Source organism: Ruditapes philippinarum, unplaced genomic scaffold, assembly GCF_026571515.1.
Source record: "Ruditapes philippinarum isolate M1 unplaced genomic scaffold, ASM2657151v2 ctg1066_1_1_1_1, whole genome shotgun sequence".
NCBI classification, from domain to species: domain Eukaryota; kingdom Metazoa; phylum Mollusca; class Bivalvia; order Venerida; family Veneridae; genus Ruditapes; species Ruditapes philippinarum.
The window spans coordinates 1-27,292 of NW_026858147.1; the positions used below are offsets into that span (position 1 = coordinate 1).

The 27,292-nt window shown below is 30.6% G+C and overlaps 3 protein-coding genes across 4 annotated transcripts; 2 read left to right on the forward strand and 1 right to left on the reverse strand.

Moving 5' to 3' along the window:
- Nucleotides 1-15: 15 nt before the first annotated feature.
- LOC132752281 (dynein intermediate chain 2, ciliary-like) lies at nt 16-14,542 on the forward strand (the record flags this gene model as incomplete). Of its 2 annotated transcripts, none has more annotated exon segments than XM_060742596.1 (14): nt 16-122; nt 2,829-2,930; nt 3,346-3,429; nt 5,539-5,626; nt 6,135-6,296; nt 6,652-6,896; nt 7,271-7,360; nt 8,076-8,163; nt 8,363-8,508; nt 8,962-9,086; nt 9,698-9,797; nt 10,374-10,507; nt 11,128-11,179; nt 13,909-14,542. In XM_060742596.1, coding segments are annotated over 14 exon segments (1,646 nt in total), but the record flags the coding sequence as incomplete, so codon positions are not given.
- A 94-nt stretch (nt 14,543-14,636) lies between these two features.
- On the reverse strand, nt 14,637-22,382 carry LOC132752282 (ribitol 5-phosphate transferase FKRP-like). Its single transcript, XM_060742598.1, has 2 exons — nt 22,250-22,382; nt 14,637-19,690 (listed from the first exon to the last, which is right to left on the reverse strand). The coding sequence occupies exon 2, from the start codon at nt 19,641-19,643 to the stop codon at nt 18,159-18,161; it is 1,485 nt and encodes a 494-aa protein (XP_060598581.1). The 5' UTR covers nt 19,644-19,690; nt 22,250-22,382; the 3' UTR covers nt 14,637-18,158.
- Nucleotides 15,956-17,432, forward strand: LOC132752283 (uncharacterized). Its single transcript, XM_060742599.1, has 2 exons — nt 15,956-16,066; nt 16,506-17,432. Exons 1-2 carry the CDS (start codon nt 15,956-15,958, stop codon nt 17,430-17,432), a joined length of 1,038 nt encoding a protein of 345 aa, XP_060598582.1.
- Nucleotides 22,383-27,292: the final 4,910 nt, after the last annotated feature.

Sequence of the window (27,292 nt, forward strand, 5' to 3'; positions counted from 1 at the left end):
AAGAAAAAAAAGAGGCAACAACCCCAGCTCCAGCACAAACTGAAGGAGGCGGTTCAAAAAAGTTAACAAATCAGTTTAACTTCAGTGAACGTGCTTCCCAGACCTACAATAACCCATACAGGGTAATTATTACTTGTACTTAATTATTTTGGCAACATTTATATTATGCAACTGTGATGGCATTTTAGTTTAAATATACAGTAAAAAGATTTTATTTATTTATTTTTAGCTCGACTATTCGAAGAATATGAGAGCTATTGTAGTCGCCCCGGCGTCGGCGTCGGCGTCAGCGTCCGCGTCGGCGTCTGCGTTGGTTAAAGTTTTTTTGTAAAGTCAAATATCTCAATTAATACTTGAGATATTCAATTGAAACTTACAATACTTATTTATAGTAACAAGGTACATCAGATTGACAAGTTGGATAACTCTGCCTACAATATTGACAGAATTATGCCCCTTTTTAACTTAGAAATTTTGGTTAAAGTTTTTTGTAAAGTCAAATATCTCAATTATTGCTTGAGATATTCAATTGAAACTTACAATACTTATTTATAGTAACAAGGTACATCAGATTGACAAGTTGGATAACTCTGCCTACAATATTGACAGAATTATGCCCCTTTTTAACTTAGAAATTTTGGTTAAAGTTTTTTGTAAAGTCAAATATCTCAATTATTGCTTGAGATATTCAATTGAAACTTACAATACTTATTTATAGTAACAAGGTACATCAGATTGACAATTTGGATAACTCTGCCTACAATATTGACAGAAATTATGCCCCCTCTTTTTAACTTAGAAATTTTGGTTAAAGTTTTTTGTAAAGTCAAATATCTCAATTATTGCTTGAGATATTCAATTGAAACTTACAATACTTATTTATAGTAACAAGGTACATCAGATTGACAAGTTGGATAACTCTGCCTACAATATTGACAGAATTATGCCCCTTTTTAACTTAGAAATTTTGGTTAAAGTTTTTTGTAAAGTCAAATATCTCAATTATTGCTTGAGATATTCAATTGAAACTTACAATACTTATTTATAGTAACAAGGTACATCAGATTGACAAGTTGGATAACTCTGCCTACAATATTGACAGAATTATGCCCCTTTTTAACTTAGAAATTTTGGGTTAAAGTTTTTTGTAAAGTCAAATATCTCAATTATTGCTTGAGATATTCAATTGAAACTTACAATACTTATTTATAGTAACAAGGTACATCAGATTGACAAGTTGGATAACTCTGCCTACAATATTGACAGAATTATGCCCCTTTTTAACTTAGAAATTTTGGTTAAAGTTTTTTTGTAAAGTCAAATATCTCAATTATTGCTTGAGATATTCAATTGAAACTTACAATACTTATTTATAGTAACAAGGTACATCAGATTGACAAGTTGGATAACTCTGCCTACAATATTGACAGAATTATGCCCCTTTTTAACTTAGAAATTTTGGTTAAAGTTTTTTGTAAAGTCAAATATCTCAATTATTGCTTGAGATATTCAATTGAAACTTACAATACTTATTTATAGTAACAAGGTACATCAGATTGACAAGTTGGATAACTCTGCCTACAATATTGACAGAATTTTGCCCCTTTGGAACTTAGAAATTTTGGTTAAAGTTTTTTTGTAAAGTCAAATATCTCAATTATTGCTTGAGATATTCAATTGAAAATTAAAATACTTTTTTATAGTAACAATGTACATCAGTTTGCAAAATTGCATAACTCTGCCTGCAATATTTGCAGAATTATTTGCCCCTTTGAAACTTAGAAATTTTGGTTAAAGGTTAAAGGTCTTCAAAGATTTTACTTGCAACTTTACAGATGCACTTAGGGTCATAATTGGAGGGTCATAATTGTATGTCACTGACCAAGTTTCATAACTCTATCTTGCATTAAGGCTGATTCATATCCCCATTTCTACTTAGTCTCTTGGTTAATGTTTACATGCAAGTTTTACATATCTCAATAACTATTAAAGATATTTATTTAAAACTTCACATAATTATGCATTTAGGGTCATAATTGTAGGTCACTTACAAAGATCCATAATTCTATCTTGCATTTAGGCTGATTTTTCTCCCCTTTTTCAACTTAGAAATTCATTTGTAAGCTGTTATCTCAATAACTACTGAAGGGTTTGTGCCTTTTTTGGGACAATTTTATGCATTCATAATAATAAAGCAGTGACTTACTTGATAAAACATCTTAATAACAAGCCTTTGTACCTTTTCTGTCAAATTTATGTATTTATAGGTAATTAGTATTATTATACTCAATAAAACACCCTTGTGACATTACCTTCCGAATAGTCAAGCCAATTCTGTTTAATTAGACTCTCTCTAAAGCCTATAACAAAAATTTACAAAAAAAATTAGCCCTTTTGTAAACTTAAAAAATTTAACATTATCAAGGCTCTTTTAATATCAAGCACTTAGAATAGTCGAGCGTGCTGTCCTACAGACAGCTCTTGTTTTTTATATTTTTTATTCCAGTGTTTAAATCTATCAGGCTTCACAGCAAAAGCTGCAATAATACGCAGTAAAAATTATGACATTTTGTATTAAATATGTGATTTTTTTTTGTTACATACAAAAATTGCAAATAGACTTGAAGGGTTCTTCAGTCAAATTACTATAAATGCATTATCAGATTTGAATGCTTTGCTTTTCATAGCTCATCTTATTATGATGGAAGAGTGATTTTGCTTGAAAAAGTTGAGAAAGTATTCAAAATACATAGAAATTTGTTAATAGATATAATATTTTTTTAAATTACAACATGAACAATGATTGTAATGGCAATGTTGGTTTTCAGGAACGTGGAACTGCCACTGAACCTCCACCTAGAGCTGTGTTTGCTGCCAATGTTACACAATGGGAGATCTTTGATGCTTACCAGGAAGATTTTGAGAAACAGGTATAGAAACATACAATATGACCTAAACTGTAAATTTTGTACAACTTAATGAGTAATATGGTTTGAGCATATCAGAAAATAACTTCAGATGAAAGTTCAGCTGTCGGATAGATGTAAAGGTATCCGCCTCCCACCATAGTGGTCATGAAGTCTAGCTTGATTGGGGTCATGATCATTTTATTTTTGTAAGGCACCACCTAAAGAAACAGATTTGAAAGTGATAAATCTAACTAGAATATCTTGATTACATAGTTGAACATAAAAAAAAATGAATTGAACAAAAGTTTCATTGACTACATATTTCCCATATGAAGTTTGTTCTTTTTTGAAAAGGCATTTCAGCAAAAAGATTTTTTCGAATATAAATGTATTGACATAGTCTTTATAAATGTACTACTTTTGCTACATATTTCAGGAGAAGAATAAAGAGAAGAAAGTTATACCTGGGAGAAAGGAGGAAGATAAGACAAGAAAGAGGCTCACAATTACTGAAACATCGGTTAGTTATATGTATACTTTTTATAAAAAAAATGGCCAATAAACATTGCGTTTTTAGAAAAATCATAGCAAAGAAATATGTCAATGAGTATAGAGTATAAAAAGGCTTTAAACATTGTTCTGTACAATGCAGATTAAACGTTACTAAATATTTGAACTTGTACACTGGTCAAGGATGGTTTGTTGAATATACATGTAGTTTCTTCAGCTGTGTACTTGTTTGAATAAGTTCTGAAATATTGTCTAGTAGAATTGATGAACAAAATTGATAACAAAGAGTCCAGCATATTTTTGGTTAATGATTTGAAGCATTTTTAAGCTGTAATATTAATTCAAATATTTTACTGATTGTAAATTATTATATCCTTAATTAAAACATTTTCCATCTTTTTTTTAAAAATTTAAACTTTACAGCAGGTAAGTTTGTTTTACTATAACATTTTTTTATACCTTATTTGAATTTAGACTAATATTGAGTGATTTAACACAAGAACTTACTCCAATTGTGTGGTAAATTTTTATAAATACTGCAAACTGTGATGTTGATTTTCAAAGGACAACCCTGAAGTTTATATTATCTATTTGTTTTTTGTTGCTATGAATTATGAATTTAAAAATCACATGTCAGATTTTTGTGAATAAATGATTATTTGCCATGTTACAGCCCTGCTCTAGCAGCCTAAGTTTATAGCATACAATCATTTATACTGCAGGACTATAATCATTATTTCAGAATATATAAAGCTATGAAAATAAAATGACATTGTGCATAGTTAATCATTGTTATAAAAAGAAAATACATAAAATGCATTATCTTAAAAAAATTAATTTATTATGAAGTATCATGTGATAACTTTAATTACTTAATAGTAGTCTAAAATTAATACATGTAATAGAAATACATGTAACAAATGCTTCATCAGTTTTATAATGAAAGAATAGATAATTTTGAGTCTTTTCCCAGTAAAACTTTTGATTTTGAGTGAATTGTTAATAAAGCTACCATGGTAACGCCTGAATTTTAGTCCAATTTTTAGTGTACCTAACCTTGCTTGTTCTAATTGTAAGTCTGATATTAACAAATTGATTCACAAACTTCACCTGTTTATCATGATGACACAATATGTTTCAATCAAGATTTGTATCTGTAGATTTCTGAGGTTGAAAAACAGAATGTCAAGTTTTTAAATGTAACAGAAACTTCTTGTCTGCGCCATTAATTTTTATTATTTCTTTGTGAATAATAACACATAACTTGACATATTCAGAATGTTTCAGACCATTACATAAATCATTATTTTACAAACACATGGCATAAATGTTTACGCATTGTACTTTACTGGGCATACTTGCATTCGGGCTTATGCTAATGTAGCTTAGACTGATACTTCAACTCTTGACATGTACCAGTTAAAAAACTTGCAGCCCTTTAAATATTTGACTGAATATAATTAAAGTTGGCAGTTTGCCTTTTATTTTGCCCTTCTGTCAAATTTTTTGACAAATTTGCTTATCATCTTCATTTATTGACTGATATATCAGACCTTTATTGACCTCTACCATTGGGTCAAGGTCACTGTGGATAACATTTTTTTCTTTTCCTCATTATAAGTCGATATTCTAGCTTTGTAATGCATCATTGGGGAGCCTGATATACTAGTAACAACAAATCAGTCAAACATTGCTCTGTTAACACTTGAAATGCTTGCTTTTTCATGAATTTGCTTTGGAACGTTCAATTACCAAAGGCTTGAGAAGTAATTTTTTGCAAACGCTTAAGAACATTTTTTTTTCTGCTTTAAATTTTATTTCAATAAGATTGGCACATGCTAGTATTTTTTTTCTCATTTACAGACATAAATAAATAGATGTTTTATATTCTTTGTTTGATTACTTTTTGTGTTGTTACTTTCATGTACATTACTTCCGTATGCTTTAAGTATGAACTGAAAATATGATGGTGTAATTGGACAAGTTAATTAAAGCTCAGACAGAGTGTGATGCTGTCATTTATTTGTCAGTTGTATTGAGTTTTCATCTGTAATTATTTTTCTACTATTATGTTCCTATATCTGTAAGTTAATATTTAACATTCCTGTTATTGTGTTTTCAGGGAGATGACATTTCAAGAATTTCGAAAGCATCAAAGATCATTGAACGTATGGTCAATCAAAACACATATGATGATATTGCACAGGGTAAGAACTTGACTTATTCAAATTTTTGAAGTATCTAAAATTATTATTTCAAAAACTAAATGTTTTTCCTAAATTAAAAATATAAAGCAAAGTTTCTTCCAATGATGCCAAAGAAAACAGTTCCAACTATATAAAGTAATACATCTAATATATGTGTCATTAATGGTCTAATATTAATGAAATGGCAATTTTATGCAAACTTGTACACAATGAAATGTCTCTCAATTGGGCAATAGGTATTGACATACCTCATTGTTGGGATGATGCCAATTTAAAGGTACACAAGTTGATGGTCACTGGTTTGATCCAAGGTCATAACATAGACTCTATGTAAATCATACAGTATGATTTAGGAATTCAAATATTTGTATACTATAGTTGTACATTGTAGTCGCTGCTACAAAAAGAAGCTGTCATCTATATATATTAAGATGTAAGAAATTGTTGAAGGAGATGTTAAGTTTATACATACTAGATTACTAATAAATATAAACATATTTCTGTACAGACTTCAGATATTGGGAAGATCCATCGGATGAATATCGTGAGAACGAGGGTACCTTACTTCCACTCTGGAGATTCTCCTACGAGAAAGCAAAGAAATTGGCTGTAACCTCTCTCTGCTGGAACCCAAAGTACAAGGATCTGTTTGCTGTGTCCTTCGGATCATGTAAGTATATATGAACAATGAAGATTTGTTTGTTAATTTATTACCATAACAAAAATGAATAAATAATATATATCATCATAATGTATTAGTCCCTATTTGGGTTATATATCACCTGACTGCAATATTCAAGTGTGCAAAATTATTTTTCTGTGTAATGAAGAGGACAGATTTTTTATTTAATTTGTTGTTGATATATAAATTTTAATGCAACAACTGTAACACATGTATTATGTCATATGATGCGAAGAAAAAATATTTGTTACTTTCATGTAATAATTTGATTTATTTCAGTGAATAAGCCCCAAACAACTATTCTCTAGAAAATGTTATAAAGTTATTATGATTATTTTAACAGATGACTTTATGAAGCAAGCTGGTGGTATGATTTTATTCTACTCACTCAAGAACCCATCTTTCCCTGAGAATGTATACGAGACAGATAGTGGAGTGATGTGCCTTGATGTACACCCTGAGCACCCATATATGGTCTGTGTTGGGTTTTATGATGGTAGTGTAGGTGTTTACAATGTAGAAAAGAAAGATGGACCAATGCATAGATGTACAGCCAAAAATGGAAAACATACAGACCCAGTCTGGCAGGTTAGAATGACATATCAATATTTTCATTATCTAATTTATTCAGCTTTAAATCACACTAGTTCTTATCAATAATCTTTTTATGAGGTGTTAAATTAAAGATATAAAAATAGCTATTATGTCATGAATCTAAGAAACTTTTAATTGATATGTGACATTATATTTTTGAATAATATATAAGTCAGCTTTAATTGTTTTAAATAGGATACAAAATTGAAAAGTTGAAAAATGATAAACCATATACCATAGAGGGAAAATGTTAAAGTTAAATAATAGTTAGATTTTTATAAAAAAATATTGGCAAATTGGAACCTTACTTTTTGAAAGTTTTATGGTTTTTTTTCATACTTTTTTTTATTAAAGTCTATATATTACAGGTGAGATGGCAGAAAGATGACCTAGAAAATAATCATAATTTCTACTCAATCTCCTCAGATGGACGTATAGTACACTGGACAATCATTAAGGTATGGTCATTGTTATTTGTTGCAAACACAGGAACAGCTTATTCTTTAAATTTAATGTCCAAAATTTGTTGGGGAGAAGAAACAAAACAGATATGAAAGAAGTTTGGGAAATGCATGCTGGTTTTACCATTTGCTATTAAAACAGTGTAATTATTGCAAAGTAAATCAAATTAAGACAAAGAATGCACACTAGCCCAAAAATACAACACATTTGTGATATATTATATTTTTTAAAGCTACATATTTCAAAACACAAAAACAAATTGAATAAAAAGGAGAAGAAGAATTTTTATTATCTGTTTATGAAATGTATGAATTTTAACAATGTAAGATTATACATATATGACACGATTTATAATTATTATCAACATGTTTCTTTCCTATTCCCAACAGAGAAGTGTCTGTTTCTGTATATATTGAGATGTAAAACTCTGTCCATTAGGCTAGGTTAAGTCTTTATTTAGTTTTACAAATTAGAACGATTTTGGAATTAACATTGAAATTTGGAGACATGCAGCAACAAGAGTAATGTCATGTGCTTGTGAAAATGTTTTTCATCTCTAACCTTTCATGCTCAGTCTGAAGTGACAGATATTTTAAAAAGAAATTTGAACATTTGACCAAATTCATCTAAGCTAGAGATAGGTGACATCGTGTAGTGATACAAAACTTCTGATTGAAAAGAAAATAAAGTATTTTTTAATTTTCTTTACAGAATGAATTGACCTATCAAGATGTTATAAAACTTGCCATGCCTGAAGCTCCAGCAGAAGGTCCAGATGGAACAAAAATACAAACAATTGGTAAAATGTTTTTGTTTTGTCTCTCTTTAAAGATTTTTGCATAATATTGGAGGTTACTGACCTTACTTTAATTTCCCTGGCTGTGGTTGGAAAAACTTTATTTATAATCAAAGAATGTGAGAGTAATACAGCTGTTATTTTGAATACTAAAGCTATCAAATATTAATTATGTTTTCATCATATTGCACTTATTTTACAGGCTGTGGAACTGCATTTGACTTCCATAAGAAGAATGATTATATGTTTGTTGTTGGATCAGAGGAGGGAAAGATACACACATGTTCAAAGGCCTACAGTAGTCAGTTCCTTGATTCAATGGATGCTCACAATATGGCTGTTTACAAGGTTTGTACAAAACTTGATTTTACTCTATAGTTTATATGTGTCTTTACTAGTTCCTTTCATTCTTTTTTCTTTCATTCATTCCAAAAACCTGCTGCAGTGGAGTTATAGTCAAGGTTATAAACTTAACAAATGTCAAGTTTTTCAATTTGGAATTGTCAAGCTTTAGTTGAGAGAATTTTATTAATATTCATATTCTAAATTTAGACAGGCAACAGTAAAGTTCTGGCCCGACTGTGTTCAAAGAGTTTTTTTACTACTTTGCATAAAACATTGTTTTTTGCATCACTTTTATATGTCAAGGTGTACAGTCTTAAACTCTATCAATTCGGAGGAAAACCTTCTTGTAAGTGAATATATGTAAGTCACAGTATATAACCAGATAGTGAAGAGGTTAATGTAAATTAATTTGACAAAATGTTTGTATGTGTTTTTGAATATATTTGTATATTTCAGGTACGCTGGAACCCGTACCATCCTGATATCTACATCACTTGTAGTGCTGACTGGACTGTCAAAATCTGGGAACGTGGAAATAAATCTGCTAGTGACAAAAATGATAATCCTGATAGTGCTACAAGGTCAGTATAATATTGATTTGATTTTTTAATATTAATAAATCTTGTTGTTAATAAGATCAGTGAATTTACACAGGTGCCCATTTGTACCTTTTATAATGCATGGAAGTGCACCTTGGGTCTTGTACCAGAAAAATCTAGAGTGACTATTGCAGTATCAAACAACACAAAGCTATTGTTAGGAAAAGAAAATTTACTTCTGTAGAGTTACTGAAGTTTTGAGTGGCAAAGATTTTTTGTGTTTCTTTGAGTTTCAGTAGAGGTAATGAATAACCTGTGCCACAATGTTAAGTCTAGACAGCAACTTTCACATCTTTACAGTATTTTAACATAAGGCATTATTCTTTTAGTTGCTTACAGTAAGTTGAATAATGAAATAAATGCCATCAAATTTTACATTGAGCGATATAATAAGATGAATGTCTGTTTATTTTACAATGAGTGGTATAATGAGATAAATGTTTGTATATTTTGTAATGAATTGTATACTGAAGTGATTATTGTGTAGAATGCAATCAGTGGTATTCAAAGTCAATTTTTATTCATTGATGAAACAATTGGTATTTTTTGAGAAGCATGAAGATTATTACTTTTTAATTCCTTACTGTTTTCAGGAAGCCATTGTTCACCTTTGACTTGAATAACTCAGTAGGTGATGTAGCATGGGCACCTTATTCATCCACAGTATTTGCAGCTGTTACTGCTGATGGAAAGGTTAGAACAATTAACTGTTGTTTTCTTCTCTAAATATTTTATATAGTTTTGTATATTATAAAGCGGAATTAATCTTTAAGTCACTTGTCTAATACCCCATAGATTTGAGAAATTCCTAAGACCCTGAAGTATGAAGTTATGTAGCAAGAAGGTGTAAGAGTTACTACCCATACCCGAAGTATTGCAGAGAGAAATGTCAAAAGTTTTACTGTGTCATTAAAGCTGGAAAATTGCTGTAACTAGTGAAATATCTTATAAAAATTTTAACAGTCACATTGTTTTCATACTCTTTGTGTCATATCTTAAGATCATTGTGGCAAAAATTGTATCTGTACTTTAATGCACATATATGAAAATAGAAAATATTCCCAAACAAAATAACCACTATTTTTGTATTATTAGAAGGCTTTGTTATGATTTTGCTTGTTAACTCACATTTATCAGAAATTTATAGATTTAGGTACTGGGTATAAAAACTAAAACTTCAAAGTAACTCAATTGTCAGCATGTATGCATTAAATTATAATTTATTAAAACTTTACTGGAAGTATAATTATATATGCCACTGTATTTCAGGTGTTTGTCTATGATCTGAATGTAAACAAATACGAGCCCCTATGTGAACAGGTGGTAGCACAGAAAAAGAAGACAAAACTCACACATCTAGAATTCAATCCTCAATATCCAATAGTTATTGTAGGAGATGATAGGTATGCTATAACCACACTTATATATATGTAAATAGCAAAAGGATAGTTTTAACATATTACTTGATAATTAACCTTTTTTGCTGTCTACAACACAAGTATAGCTGTTTTACACATAGTACACTTGTACTTTGATGATTTGTAGATGTAGATTATGGCAAATATATTCGAATATACATGTAGTTAAATTCATATCTTTATTCTCTTTTGTCCTGAATTGTTCATAGTTAATAGACAAAAAATTGAGTGAACTAGAAACATAATTTGTATTACTATAATCAAAAAAGGATGAGCTAGTGGTTAAAGTGTCTGCCTCTAAACCCAAGGAACATGGGTTCTAGTGATACATATAAGTCTAAGTACTTGTTTTGCAATCAAGCTTGAAATAAATATGTTTATATTAAAAAAGGACACCTATAAGGTTATGGAACATTGCAAATTGAAGACATGTTGCAGGTACAGTTAAATATAGCATAAACTTGGTTCAATATTCAATGTGATATTCTGTTTAGCAAGTGCCTTTGCTCATATGATTACTGTTACTAATATTAAATTATCATTATTATAATATCTACTCTCAATATTAGTATACTAACACTTGTCAATTTCTTTTTTCACTTCAGAGGAACAGTTACAAGCTGCAAATTGTCACCAAACTTGAGAAAACAACCAAAGGTAAGCTTATTTTAATGAACTGTTATTATAGTGGTTCTATACTAATGCAACTTACAATCAATATTCAATTTCATTAACAGGAATGAACTGAAGTATTCTATTTCAACATTAATCCACTAAATTTTGTAAATGAATATCTGTCACCTTCTTTAACAGAATTATGGATAATGTTTTAGTATTTTACCTTGTTTAACAAACAATATTTATCTTCTTGCCCTGAAAGGTTAAAGGAATGTAAGTGATGTGCATCTTCCATTTAAGATGTTAAGGTCACAAAAATTGCTTGATTGATTGTGGTTCAAGGTTAAGACTACATGTAACTTATTCAAATGATGTGAGGTAGCTACATAATTCAAGGAATAACTATCAGATGACACCTTTTGATTTTGGGTCACTAGGTCAAAGGTCTAGGTCACAGGGGCCTTAAATGTCTCTTTATTTCGATAATTTTAATGAGACATATCCAAGAGAAATAAAAATACAAATACTAATGACTTATATTTTATTGTTTATATGCCAACTATGATATAACACGAAGCAATTCTAATTAACATTCTCGCATTATTATGTATTATTCTTGAAGTTTATAAGGCAACCTATACAGTCTATTTTATTGAGGTTAAAATATTATGGCCACAAATGAATTTTGATGGTAAAGTTTAAGGCCTAACAGATAATGATAAATAATCTACTTCATTGGTGTTAAAGGTTGTGGCCTCATCAATAATATAAACATATATGAGCCGCGACACTACAAAACGAACATAATGCATTTGCAACCAGCATGGATCCAGACCAGTCTGCGCGTCCGCGCAGTCTGATCAGGATCCATGCTGTTCACTTCTCTTACAAAAAGAGAAACTGATAGCGAACAGCATGGATCCTGATCAGACTGCGCGGATGCGCAGGCTGGTCTGGATCCATGCTGGTCGCAAACGCATTACGTTGGTTTTGTCATGTCGGGCTCATTTCATAAAGGTTAAGTTTATGACCAAATGCATATTAATTTATTTCATTGAGGTTTTAAGTTATGGCCATATAAATATAATTTTGCATTGGAGTTAAAGATTAAGGCTACATACATAATGTAACAAATAGAATAATTGGTGAAGATGAAGATTTTACCTTTGTTATATAATATAAAGTCAGACGACGAGGAATTGGATAATCCTATAACAGCTTTATATATTAAACTAACTGTAAGTTAACAATTTCATCGTTAAACCACTGCATGTAATAGTCAGTTTTGGAAAATCACACAAGGTTTGTTTTTCTTCATGAACTTTTATTTTCACATTATTTAATGTATGTGTAGAAGTTACTTAAAATCAATTATTTGACAGTTACACACAGAGATTAGAGCCAAGGATATTATTCTTTTTTGTATTATATGATTGAAGTGATTATGTTTCTTATTTAAAAGTCACACATTTTATTTCAAAGTAAGAAAAATTATTATAATGGCAATACTAGACTGAAGCATATACAAGTTGTTGTAGTCGTATAGTGCATGTACCTTATTCTGCATGAGGATCCAGGGGCCGTATACCCAAGTTTAGAGACACCTGACTTGAAATACCCTTCGCGTTTCATATTTAAATCCCTGAAAAGTTTTCATAAACTCCACCTTACTGAGAACTCGTATCAAACATGGTCTGTTCAATTCTTTTATCATACTGCTATTTGGGGATAGGGGTTGTCCTATATACATGCTGTGCCTATAAAAATACATTCAAAAAACCTTTTTGAGCTGTTAAACTTTATCATATTCAAACACACTAAATCTTTTTTTAATCAGTAATGCAGTTGGGTTGTTAAATCAGGTGACCATGTCTCGGCAAATTTGATAAGTTTTCATCTATAGGACTGCATGGTGCATGCTTTTTAAAAGTTGTAGAATAGTGTATCACTTGCATTTTTTTTGTATTTTTTCATAGCCTGTCTACAGAAATAAAAGTATTATGAAGTGTTTACCATATACAAGCTATATCATTTGATTCAAACAAGGTTCCTAAATTGTAGAATTAAAATTAATTTTCTTTTTAGAGGAAAGGTATCATTACATCATATTAAGCAGTATTTAAAATCTTTATTTTATAGTTTGACTATCATATACAACATGTAAGTTGAAGAACAGGAAATGTTGTGAATAATTATCCCCCTCCCTAATGTTGTTATGAATGATATTTGTATGTTTATAAAAAATGTGAAAGTAAGATGAAATGCACAGGTATTGTGTCCTTATTTCTGATTTCTCTGTATCAAATGTATTTATTTACTTGTCAATTCCAGTCTGTTGAGGTATAGTGTATTAGTTTTAGAATAGGTTTATGTCCTTAAATGAAATCTGTTCCTATTTTTATATATACTTGTATGAATATTTCAAGATTAAGGTCTATATTCAAAATTACATAATTCAGTTTCTTAATTTGAAAAAAAAAATCACTAAATTAACAAATGGACATTGACATTTGACACCTCTTGTTTAATAACCTAATAAGAACTAAAGATGCAAAAAAATATGTTTTAAAATTATTTCTGAATACACCATTTAAAGTGAGCATAGTATGAAGTAAGTACAGTGAAATATTTTACTCCACATAGAAAGTCTCATTTGGTACATTTTGTAGTTATAAAATCATGTTTCACCGATGTCTAACCCTTCACTTAATGTTTAATTCAGTTTACACACAGATTCATATTCACGTAACTCTTTGCTTTTTTCACAGGAGAAGAAAGGAGTCGCAGCCCCTGACCCGTCCGTCCGTGAGCAAGCAGAAATCGCCAAACTGGAGAAAATCCTTACGATGGTCAGAGAACCTACAGACAGCAAACAACAACAAGCGTCATAAACTGTGAAAAAAACAACAAAAAAACTGTCAAGTGTCATCTTTAAAACATTGTACCTGTGAAATTATGAAACCTTCAGATGAAAAGAAAGTTGATATATATGTTTCTTTACCAGACATTTAGACAATGATCATACATAGGTCTCTAAAGTAAATTTACTTGATAAAAGAATTATTAATTTTGCATTGTCCATACAGTTAAGAATAAGAAATTATTTCAGGAGACTGTTGAATGTTAATTGGCAATTACTATCATACAGTGTGGTACAGGTGCTATATAAAATGTAAATAAGAAATGCAATAAAAAATCAACATCTCTTGTTTCGTAAAATGTGTCAAGAACATCTGTAGCACCAACATTGTTTGTATACTGAAGTTAAGTTTTATGTTTAATATAATTATATTTTATGTACATACATGCTGCTGTTTACACAGATTTTTTTCTTCAATACATGCAAACATGCTGCATTTCTGTGATGTTAATGATAATTCCTGCATTTTTAATTAAAATTTTGAAAGTAAAAAATTATTATTGCATATTTGAGATTAAAAATATCAGAAAAAAACACAAGTTGGATTTGTTTTAATGTTTAAAACCTTTATTTATAAATAAATAAATAAATATACAAGATTACAAAGTACAAAGATACTTTTAGTCCCACTTTTATATAACATACCTGTATATTTATAAGTACATAACAGTAATTAACTGAAATATAACAGCAAATTATATATTTGGATAATTTCACTGTGAAATTATTATAATATAATTTCACTCTAACCAATCACCAAACTATATTTGAATACTGAAAGAAAAGCATTTGTATAACTGCATGTCATAAAATAAAACCAAGAGGCGGTTGAACCTGGTGATCCGGTTGAACCCTGTGATGTTCCCCAATAGGATTTAGACACAGACAAGTAGTTTCTTGCCGATATCTCTTGTAGTTTCAGAGTTATGTCCCAGACAAGAAAAGAGGACAGACAGATGGACAAAGTGGCACCTCTTTTTATGCTCTCCCTTTGGGGAGCATAAAATGTAGCAGAAATATACTTTACATAAATACTTCAGATACATAAATATTTGTGCACTTCATGTAGAAATGTATGCATATCTTCAAACCACATAGAATTGTATTTAAAGTATGTAATGAATATTATGTCATCATGAAGGGAAGCATATGAGATTATGCAATAAAAATATATAAATATGAATGTAAACTTTAAAAAAGCTTAGATAGAAAAAATGCCATATGAAATTATATTTCACTAGTGTACAACAGCTATATCACTTATGAAAATATACATTTGTACCTCAGATAAATATATCAATTTTACACAGGTTGCAGGTACATGTGCATATTTTATACAGGCAAGGTGGTAGATGACATTTTATAGCAACAGTGTGAAACATTAGAAAATCTTGGTCTTACATGAAATTTAACACTTTAACAGAAAAACAATGACAATAAAAACTATGCAGAATGGTCTTTTATAAATATCAAAAGCTTTACAGCTGACATATCAATTGACATAAAGAACAGTATTGAACTAGCATAATTAATTTACAGTTTGCCAAAGTTTGTCTGCCAATGAAGTCGCTCTATTATGTTTAAATTGTATCAAAATATTTACCATTCAGTGCTGTAACTCAACTGTGTGTATTAAATTTATACATTAAATGAACCGAGTTAATGGACTCTGCCTATTTACATAATTCATTTGATTTGAATGGGCAGGGCTAAATGTAAATCAGTTATATAGGTTATATACAGAGTTTTAAGAAACTTGTTTTCTCGTTTCACTTCTTCACTCGAAAATTAATTATAACCTATACCTATACTTATAATAAATATCTACACCTGAAAATTAGAGTCAAAGTGAAGTAATGATATGAAGTTATTATTAAACATTCTTCAGAACAATAATGAATTTAATTTGTGGAGTACAGAACACAGCTCTCAAACCTACATTTGATAAGGTGCTTAAGCCAAGTCTGATACAGATTTTGAAGCTGTGTAAAAGTTTAATAGAACCAGTATTGTCCTCAACCATGATTAATGACCTCTTTATTTCACACCACCAGTTTTTGACATTTTAACAGAACTTCATTACTTCTGTTACAATAAGGATTCAATTGGGGAAAAAGCATCAATTTTGAGTACATTACTTTACAACTATGCACGGGTCAAGTTTAAATGCGTAGGTATATAATCATGATGGCTGATGGGCCCGAGTGATTGATAACAAAGCATTTGAACCATAAACTCTGCTATATTATACTATAATGCAATAAATAATTAATATCTATTTCCATTCTAACATGCTAATTAAAAAAGAGAATCAATAAAAATATGTTGAATATATTTAGAATAAAAGTAATTTTCCGGACATCATTTGGTTTATTGACATCATATGTGACATAATATGACATATTAGTATTCTTTGTTATTTTGCTGTGCATATATCAATTAAAGGTAGTACATCATTGTGGAAAGCAGTGGATAGTGGAGTGCCGCAAGGTAGTGTGTTGCATGGGGCCGGTACTTTTTATTGTGTATGTGAATGATATCACAGATAATGTCAAATCAAGCATTAAAATATTTGCTGATGATACAAAATTGTATACACCAACTAGCAAGTCGGATGTCCTCCAAAATGATATTGACTCAATTATGAACTGGGCAGTAAAATGGGAAATGAACTTTAATGTTGATAAATGTAAGGTGATGCATTATGGTCATGCAAATCTTCAAAAACAGTATGTTATGAATAACAAGACTTTATCGGATACTCAAGAAGAATGTGATCTAGGAGTTATTTTTGAAAAAGATCTTAAATTTAGCAAACATATTTCTACTAAGATTAATAAGGCAAATAGTATTTTAGGCCTTATTAACCGGTCTTTTGAATTTTTAGATGAATACACCTTTGTGAAATTGTATACAGCTTTGATTCGTCCTCATGTTGAATTTGCAAATGTTGTGTGGAATCCATATTTAATAAAAGATATATCAAGTCTAGAAAGACTTCAACAAAGAGCAACAAAACTAATTTCATCATTAAAAGATCTGACATATATTGACCGTCTTAAAAAGCTTAAACTGCCAAGTCTAATACATCGCAGATTAAGAGGGGACATGATTCAGACGTTCAAAATAGTAAAAGGCTTAGATGACTGTGTGTTTGAAATTTTTTTTAGTTATTCGGCATCAACAAGGGGACATAATTTAAAACTAGAAATGCCTCGTAGTAGAACAACTCATTGCCTACATCAGTTTTCCAGACGTGTAATTAAGACATGGAATAATTTGCCAAAAAATGTAGTAGACTCAAAAAGTGTTCATGAATTTAAAATAAAACTAGACCAACACTGGACCGGAGACACTCCATATAAAGTTTAAAATGTTATTATTGAAAAATTATGCTGTTAAAATTATACAGCAGAGTGAACAGAAATAGATATAAGTATATATAATTAAACATAGAAGTGGTGAGAGCAATAAGAAGAAGTAGTGAAAGATTGTCAAAAGAAGAGGGGCTTAAAAAGGGCTTGGCCCTTCCATCAGAGCCCAGAATCATCATCCTACAGGTATATATCGTATAATAATGAACTTGATTTCCCTATCTGTTTGATAGAGGACTACTATGAAGCATGTTAGAATATGGATTTCTGACTCTCAAAAATTGGAAACGAAATCAAAAGATGGACTGCAATATGAATTTGATACAAACCATTTGGACTCTGGAAATGAAAACAAGGCTATATGGGGTGTGATGTGGATTAGATATGGACTTTTTGGACTCTGGAAATGAAAATGAGGCTAAACTGATTAGATTGGATCTAATGATTTCTATTTGAATATTACATGGTGCAAATGCTGAAAGTGCATTGGTTATATTTCATGAGATGTGAAATAAAAATTTTCATTTAACTCCTTCAAGAAAATGTTAAAGCTTACAAGAAGTTCACTTTGTATTTATTTCTTTATACCATTTTAAGAAATTATACAATGATTATGCCAACTCATAAGAGATCCTATGTAATTTGTTTCATTCATCTCCATATTCAAAATAAATATAAACATTTTACAAAAAAAAAATTCATTGATATAACTTATGAGACTGAATCAACCAGCAATCTCTGTATTTGGATATTTTGGACTTTCAATGACTCCTTTTCCAAATTTATATTCTAAAAAGTCTCTCACATGATTTGGTGCTGACACACTCAAACCAGCAAATTTAATCTTACTCAATGGTTTAAGATATCTTTCTGGAAATTCTGTATCCTGTCTATGGGATTTAAACCAGGTATTCTTAGTCATTATTCCATTTTTAGGATAAAAAGGAAATATATCAACATGTAAATGATTAGTGTCACTAAACTGTACTCTGTAAAAGTCGCCTTCAATGGCTTTCTCCCATGAGTAGCCTTCATCATCAATAAATCCTTCTTTCACAACTTTTCTTAGTTGATCACACTTGAATATATCCTCCTGGTAAATACCTATGTCTATGTCATAATCCCACGGAATAATGTCACCAATACGTGCTGCACCTAATAAACTGCCCCCTTCTAGCCAATAGCGTACTTTACATTTATCAAGAATTGCAAAAACATGTTTGGCAGTTTCCCTTAAATTTTTCAAACAGCAGGGTGGGGTCCATCGTCCTGTATATAGAAACTCAGGCATATCGTTGTAGACTGTATCAAAACATCGAAATGATTCTTTGTGACACCCATACCATTCTTCTCTTTTATTCTCATGTAAAACAAGTTTTATGCCAAGATCTGAATACAAGGCCTTCAATTTCTGGGAATGAGTCTGTTTCTGTTGCCATATAGTCTGAGCATCAGGTTTAACATTACTAGCAGGTAACAAATATAGATCATCTAATATCACAACTTTAAAGTATATGAGAGATAACTGGATATATATAGACATGAAAGTTGGTGTTAAAAATGGGTTTGATAACTCATATAGGTGTTTAGTCCTCAACAGAACTCCATGTTCACCCGACACATACCCACATTTATTAGTTAATAGTTTTCCACCTATTTCTAGAGTCCATGTTTTTACAGAAAAAACAATTCCATGGCATTTTAAAGTTGTCCATCTCATAGGTATAGCATATGCTTCATACTTCATGTAATTGTGCTTCAGAACAAAGTGCTTAAACTTATTCATAAAATAATCATCTAATATAGCACCATCTGGGAGAAACAACACAAAATTACTGTCAATATGATATTCTGGTCTACTGTCATTCAATATGCTCTTCACGTCGGTATGTAACACAACTAACTTCACATTTGGTAATTTTGGTAATTTCATTGGTGGATAAGGCAGTGTTTTAGTAATTATAAGAACTTTTACAGATGTAAAATTTGATGCTATATAATTAACAGTGTTATACATATTGTTATGGAATGGATCAAAGTCTTGTATGACAACAGTAAGTGTAGGCTCCAATGTTTTTCTTGTTGTGACATAATTTTCCTCTGGTGGTGGGTCATCATCAAGGTACCAACTGTGGATCATGTACACAAGTATGCCGGCAATGACTAACATGATCAAAATTTTAAATCTTCTACGGAACCTCCTTGTCATAACTTCTGTTTCCCGGAAGAATATCGATATAAATGTCTTGAAACAATCTGAATCAAACAAACCATTGTTATGACTGATAGCATAAAAAATAAAGGTTTTAATTAATATTGAGATGATATTGAATGAGTTTATATATATCTATTTTTATTTAACAAGTCGAGAAAATTGTATTATGCAAGCGACTGGCAAGCATAACATTATTACATCTATAATAGATCAAAGTAATTCAGCTACACAAATATAATATTTTATTCATCACATATCCAAAATAAGAACTGTTAACTGTAAAAAAAAAATAACCTGTGAGTGGAGTAATCCCCTTTGTTTACTGTCTACATTTTATACAGTAAGAAATTGCAAATATCAAATAAGCCTACAACATGTCATCTTAGTGCAAAAATTGATTTACACCTATTAAATTTACAAAGGACTTAACCCGTTACTGCACTAAGGTGACAATATACTCCTGGTTTAAAGCACTGGCCCACTTATAATGTATTGCTTACATTTTGCATGTATCCCGAAACAACCAATTTTCAATCACAACCTAAATTCAAACACATTCTTAATTCTGTGGCACTGATGTCATGCCTGACTAAATTGCATAAAGTCACATGTTGTATTAACTTCAAAACTTGCATAAATGCCACACTTAATTAATTGTCAGATGTTTTCAGAAAAACAATAAGAAACTGTTTGATTTAAGTGACACAATATAAATTGTCCAACTTTCACTATATCAAAATATTGGGAAACGGACAAAAGCCCTCCCGGTCAAAAGCCCTCCCGTCAAAAAATGACAAGGCAGACAAAAGCCCTCCCGTGAAAATGACAGGGCGGACAAAAGCCCTCCCATGAAAATGACTGGGCGGACAAAAGCCCTCCCGTGAAATTAGCAAGGCGGACAAAAGCCCTCCCGTAACAAAAATGAATATGTATGTTGAATACCTGTGTTTTTTTCAATGCACTCAACATATTAAAATTGTTACATATATTTCTTATTGTTTTCAATTGGCCTAAGTATGTGTATGAGCTAGAACCACCTTTTATTCTGAAAATACCTTCCTGAAATGTTTAACGAGGTAACTTTTTACACGAATGTCGTTAAAAACAAAGTCACTTTTAAAAGTAATTGACTAATTACAAGGCACATTATAAATGTCTTTAACTTTAAGTTAGATTATTTTAACTTCTTTTCATCATTTATTACTCTAATACATGTAATATTAACTTCACATAGGAGTAATCCTTCATATCTATGTGAATAAATATGCACTTACATATTCTAGCACTAATTTCTCAGGAATGTGCTCAAGCCCGTACAAACACGGTCATGCCAATGGAAAACAAAAATATTCATGATTACAATTTTAATATGTTGAGTGCATTGAAAATAAAATAAAAACTATTCAACGTACATATATGTATAATCGCTGCGAGAGGGCTTTTGTCCGCCCTATTATTTTCACGGGAGGGCTTTTGTCCGCCCTGTCATTTTTACTGGAGGGCTTTTGTCCGCCCTGACATTTTAACGGGAGGGCTTTTGTACGCCTTGTCATTTTCACGGGAGGGCTTTTGTCCGCCTTGTCACTTTTTAATGGGAGGGCTTTTGTCCGGGAGGGCTTTTGTGCTACACTCCAAAATATTCACTTGTTTAAAATAGTGGTAAAAAATTTTCTAAGCAAGTTAATTTTTTTTATTAAGTATTGGCTAAAGAGTTTTACCATTTACCTCAGTCCTAGGTGTATTTAAAAACATTTACTTAGTATTTATATGATGTACCACTAAATATTCATCAGACTTTACATGGGGGTCCTTATTAATAAAATCTTATATTGCTATCAAATAATTTCATGCGATGATTGTAGAATAATTGTTTTGTAAGAGATACCAGCTTGCAGACCTACACAAGTTTCCATATGTGCTAATATTATTAAGTGAGGAAGGTAAAATGGCTGTAAAGATTGGGTGCATTTATCATTTTGCACCCCAAATGGCGTACTAAGAAGAGACACCTTTAACTGCCTTTTTATACACATTAACATTAGTCATACCAATGCATTGTGCTGTACATATGTTATAAAATTTAGTGTAAGTTTTTTAAAATCTTGAAAAAAACTGTTGAAAATCGTTGAATAGACCATTGTGAAATTTTCTACAGTTTTTAGTGGCCCTGATTTATCTTTAACAAATTTTTCAAGGTGATTACCCTGCTGTTTGAATTTAGGTTAAAATATTCCTGGGAGTAACCCGAGAGGGTCATATTGTTTTTATTGAATTTCTAAGAAAGATCAAAACTTGTTGAAAATGTACCAACCTGAAAAAGAATAAGTGATAATAGATGCATTAATAGCTAAAATAAATTTAAAGTATAATTTCCCCTTCCATTTATTATTGGCTAAAAACAGCTTAACTGATTGAATATTGGTTGTCCCGGGATATATAAAAATTGTTACATATAAATAGGGATGAAATGTCATTCAGATCTATCAATTGAAATAGTTTGGTAAATTGACACCGGGCAACAGGTAAAAATTTCCACTTAGTTAATAATAACGCATTAACTTAATGCGTTATCTGTAGCCCACGTTATCTCTATATCGTACCTATTTTAGTCTGGCAATAAACTGTAAAACTTAGTCAGTTAGATACCATGTAAACCTTCCTCTAAGTTCTTCATTTGGTAAGCTAGAGGATGCCAATTAACGGTACCGTTGTTTCTTTGACTTGCGACAAATTGACAGGTACATGGTGTATATTTATTAAAGGGAGGCAACTCACAATATATATAATTATCTATAATGTATAGATTGACTCAATGCAACAACAACAACATAAACTTCATTAAGCTCAATCCATTATAACAAGCATGTGAGCATTTATGAATCAAATAAAACCTTACATGTATTGTTCTTTCCGGACATGACTGAATAATAATAATAATAATAATCTGATGGTTTGATCCTTTGTTCGTGTTGAGAAGTATGACAGTCGTTTAGTTTATACAAATTTATTTTAGTTAGATTATGTTGAAAGCTATAAGCTATTGAAATACTCTCAAAAAGCCGTCTTTTGCATAGAAAAAGTATTAATAACGATTCATCAAATGACGATAAGCTTCTTTTTGATACATAGGCACGTGGTTTTGGGATAAAAACTCTTTTAACTCAAATTTGATTGAATGTAACGATTTTGTTACATACGTTGATGTCTCTTTTCTTAAACCGTCAGTTTTCCATTGTAGCAAAAATGTATATATTATGTGCGATTAATATGTCTTTATCAACATATATCAACTTTATCAACTGCTGAGTGACTTGACGCAGTAAGGGTTTTAAAGAAATAAAGATATTTGACCCTGAAAAAAGTAATTAACGTGGATTTTAAGCGCTTTTCATAATGTGTAAATTTAATGCTCTCCTTAATTGTTCACTTAACAATATTTTACTTTTGAATACTTTTCCAGAATTTTCACGAAAATTAATATGAATCTGGAAGGCGTGTTTACATAAGTCATTAACAGAAACTGATTATTAAATAAGTTGTATATTTTGGTATTTTTTTCTCATGCTCGAAAAAAATGTTTGTTTTAAAGAACTGTTAAATGTTTTATTAACATTTCTGTGATTAGAATTAAAATTGATTCTATCCCACTCAAAAATCTTTCAAATAGGATAATCAAACTATACAAAGTACATGTACATCACATGTTTCACTTGCTCTATTCCCAACTGTGCAAGCATTCCAGTTTATGAGAGGCCATGTTAAAATAAGACCTATGGACAATATTTGCTCCATTTTTGTATTATGCGCATGTTTATAAAGAATGTGACAATGCGGTGGTTGGTAAGCGCGACTGTGCGATTGTGTCAGTACGACAGTATGATGGCGACAGTGGCACACAGTCGCGCTTCGCCATCGTACTGTCACCATCGTATTGTCTCAGTTCGCTATCGTTTTGTCCAAATATTCGCTATGATTAAAATATGCCCCTAGTCAGATTGATACAAACAACGATATAACATCTCATATAATTCTATTTCCGTTCCTGATCCGTTGACAAATGCATTACTTGTTAAATTGAAGTTTAGTTGAAATTAATAAAATTATGTTGAACCACGGATTGTAATATAAATCCGTGGTTGAACTAATGCTAGAAAAGTCTTAAATTAAGTTGTTTCCACGTACGGTATGTGTTTATGTTTAATAAAATTATAATTTTATTTTTGCATGTGTTGTTTTTAGAGCTTTTGGCATAACTGAATATTTTTTTTTATTACAAAATTGATAAAGAAAAAAACTTACCATTAAGACGACAAACGGGACTGGACCAAAGTGGTCTTAATAGCGAGGTGGTCTCAACAGTATAGTGGATATTATTTTCACGGCGTATATATTCTATGATCATAGTGTTCAAACAATGTTGTATTGCTACAATCGCATACTGCTATAAAAAGTTATTTAATCGGAGGAAATCAGAATATAATTATAGAAAATTCATCGTTAAATGTTAATTTCTCCTTTGTCTAGTTTCATTATTGAAGATGTATATAAATATTATTGAATTAAAATTCAATTCTTCGCAAAATAAATGTGCAGACACTGACATTTTACCATCCCTACATTTATTTTCTCACCTTGATTTATACAAGACTTCAATGTTAACAGTTTTAAGACATTGTGCATAAAAGCAGATAATAACAGCAAATTTGTTGTCTAAATACTTAGTACATATATTGTAGGTGTTTACTGAATTATCAGTGGTCTCAATAGTGGGACCATAAGTATAAAAGAAATAAGTTGAACTGAAACTAGTGTCTTAATAATGGATAATTGTGAATGACATAATTATAAAATAGAAATTTTCGTTCTTGATAGAGTGGTGGTCTTAAGTAGGGTTTCCTCTGTACTGCACATGACGATAATTTTACTTACATGTACATATAAGAGATTAGACGAAATAGATGCTTTGGTTTGAAACTCCTTCCCGTAAAGAATTTCTGAGAATAGTGTCGGTAAAGGTAACTTTCATTCCCTGCATGATTTACCACACTTTCTGCATTTATGTTGTAAATTGTCCTCACGTCGGTAAGATCTTCGCTGTTAAAGAAAGCCAAGCTACATCACTCAAATCTGAATGTTAACATTTGTCTCTTTCTTTGTTGTGTACTTTCGAACCATGTGAAGTTTTGAACGATATTCCATAATGGAGAAGAATTCACTACAAAGTTGGCATACATTCATTTTCTTAAATTGGATATAGATTTGAAGTATTTGTGTTTTGTGATGATACTCAGAAAAAGCCACTTGACTACATAGGTTCTTAAGGGTCATCATGCCGATGTCGTCTCTCATGTTGTCTGGGTAAAGAATTCACTACCAAATCGACGTACGTCCATTTTCTAGTTTTAGATATTAATTTGACTATGAAATTTTTTTTTTATTTAAACTGCAAAGTAAAAAAAAAACACCAAAAAAAAAAAAACAATCCATTATCACCATAGACAGTAAATCACCAGCATAAAGAAATTGACTAAGAAATATTAAATTTCAACTTTTACCTTTTCTCTTTTTCTAAGATGTACATTCTAATCATGTTCCATTGGGACATTCAAGATTTGAATTTTTTATTCTGTTGTACAATGCAGATTTACCTCCCTCATTTTCACGCAATTTTCCCTCATTGACACTTATGTTTGGTGCATGTTCCCAATACAAAGTTAGAATAACGCCTCCTTTTTTGCTATTTTAGCAGTGATTTATGACGTCTTATGCCCTCACTGACTTTCATATAATTTTGCAATACATCATTGTTAATTAAAAACTGATTATGAATTAACATTCCTATTAAGATTTATTATGATCTTTGTTTTGCTGCAGAAAGGTTACCAGCGTGGAATTATTAACCTCACGTTTAATTTGATTGATAATATCATCAAACGAAAAAAAAACACCATAAAGCAAGTTAACTATTTTTTTTCGACATATCTTGTTGCACCACTTCCCTATGATACAACGCCCCAAAATATGCCACCCATTTGTCCTTGTAATTATAATTGTGTTGTCACATGACAGGAAATGGTTGTCTACAAAATATCGTGCTGGCACAATGTGACTGTCAAAGCATGATTATATTTGAAACTTTTCCAGATAATTTATATGTAAGTGCTGACATATCACAAACCTGTAGGAGCTTAACAAGTCACGTAACTGAAACATTTAGTTTTACGCACATTCGCGTTCAGCAGGTTAAGTTAGAAACAACACAGTCGTGATTAGAGAAATAACTGTGAAATGGTATATAAATATACAAATGAGCCGAAATTGTCAAAAAATGTAGCAAATTAAATAGAGTTTTAAATATAACCAAATTGACAATACTGTTATCAATCTGTTCAATGACAGTTAAAATCAAATACATTAAATTTTTCTCATTAAATATATAAGTTAACTTTAAATTGTACAAAATATCAAATAAATCACAGGTTTATCAAAGACAAAAAAAAAAAACAAACAAAAAACAAACAAACAAAAAACATACAGACACAAAAAATATTGCACAATTGCAAATTTGAACCCGAAAATTAAATGAAATTCTTAACATGAACTCTTCATAATGTGAACTCTCTAACCGCTACGCTATTCGGATTTACGTCTCCATACTCAATTTACTTTCTACAGGGCAAAAAAAATTTGCAAAATCTAATAGCTGAATAACTTGCACAACCCATTATGCCATAATGGTACGAATGACCTATTAATGTAAACGTTATCGTATTCGACTTGTAATTCAAAACATTCCTTGCATTATTAAATAAAAATATACAACTAAAACAATACATGAATATATTGTATTTGAACTTTTATTTAACTACTTTAGGTAATGTTGGAGCTCATTGTATTAGAAATACATGTGTCGCTGGTTCGATAATCGGACGTGGCGAAACTTCAACCAAAAAAATGATCTCTACTTCTCTCTTTTGTTACACCCCTTCTCGTTGTATACATATATATTGTTAATAAACAAATGCAATGTAATTGGAAAAAGGCATCGCTTCATTGTTTTTCCCCGCATCTGTCCATGATATATACGGAACTATAATATCGCACGAACCATTTATCATAAGGGTTCAACTAATATATGACAAAATGTAAAATAAAGCGTCATTCTATTTATGTCCAAATCCCTTATCATTCAAACAGTAATATGTCAAATTTGTCAGCAAACTCGGTTTGAGACAACAAAGAACGTTACAGCCAAAAACAATTTATCATATCGTTATATTTGTCTGATTGGAATTTACAAAACCTTAACGATTATGCTGATTTTCATTATTTGCATAATAACCTGGTAGAAACTTCTGCCTTTTGTATAAAACGAAATGACTCGGAGGGACCGAAATTGTTATTCTCTTGGCAACAACCATAAAACACCAATAACACAAAAGCTTTACTTTAGATAAAACATTTTATGTAACAGTAATGGCAAATTAAAGAGTCTCGTGCTCATGAATATGTTCTCTTTGATTCACTAGAAGAGTAAGCGTAAATGCTAACAGGGTATTATTAAACCACTACACAATTGAAACATAGCAATATCAAAGCTCAGATTATTCACATTTCTTAAATTAGCTAAACTAAGACATGCT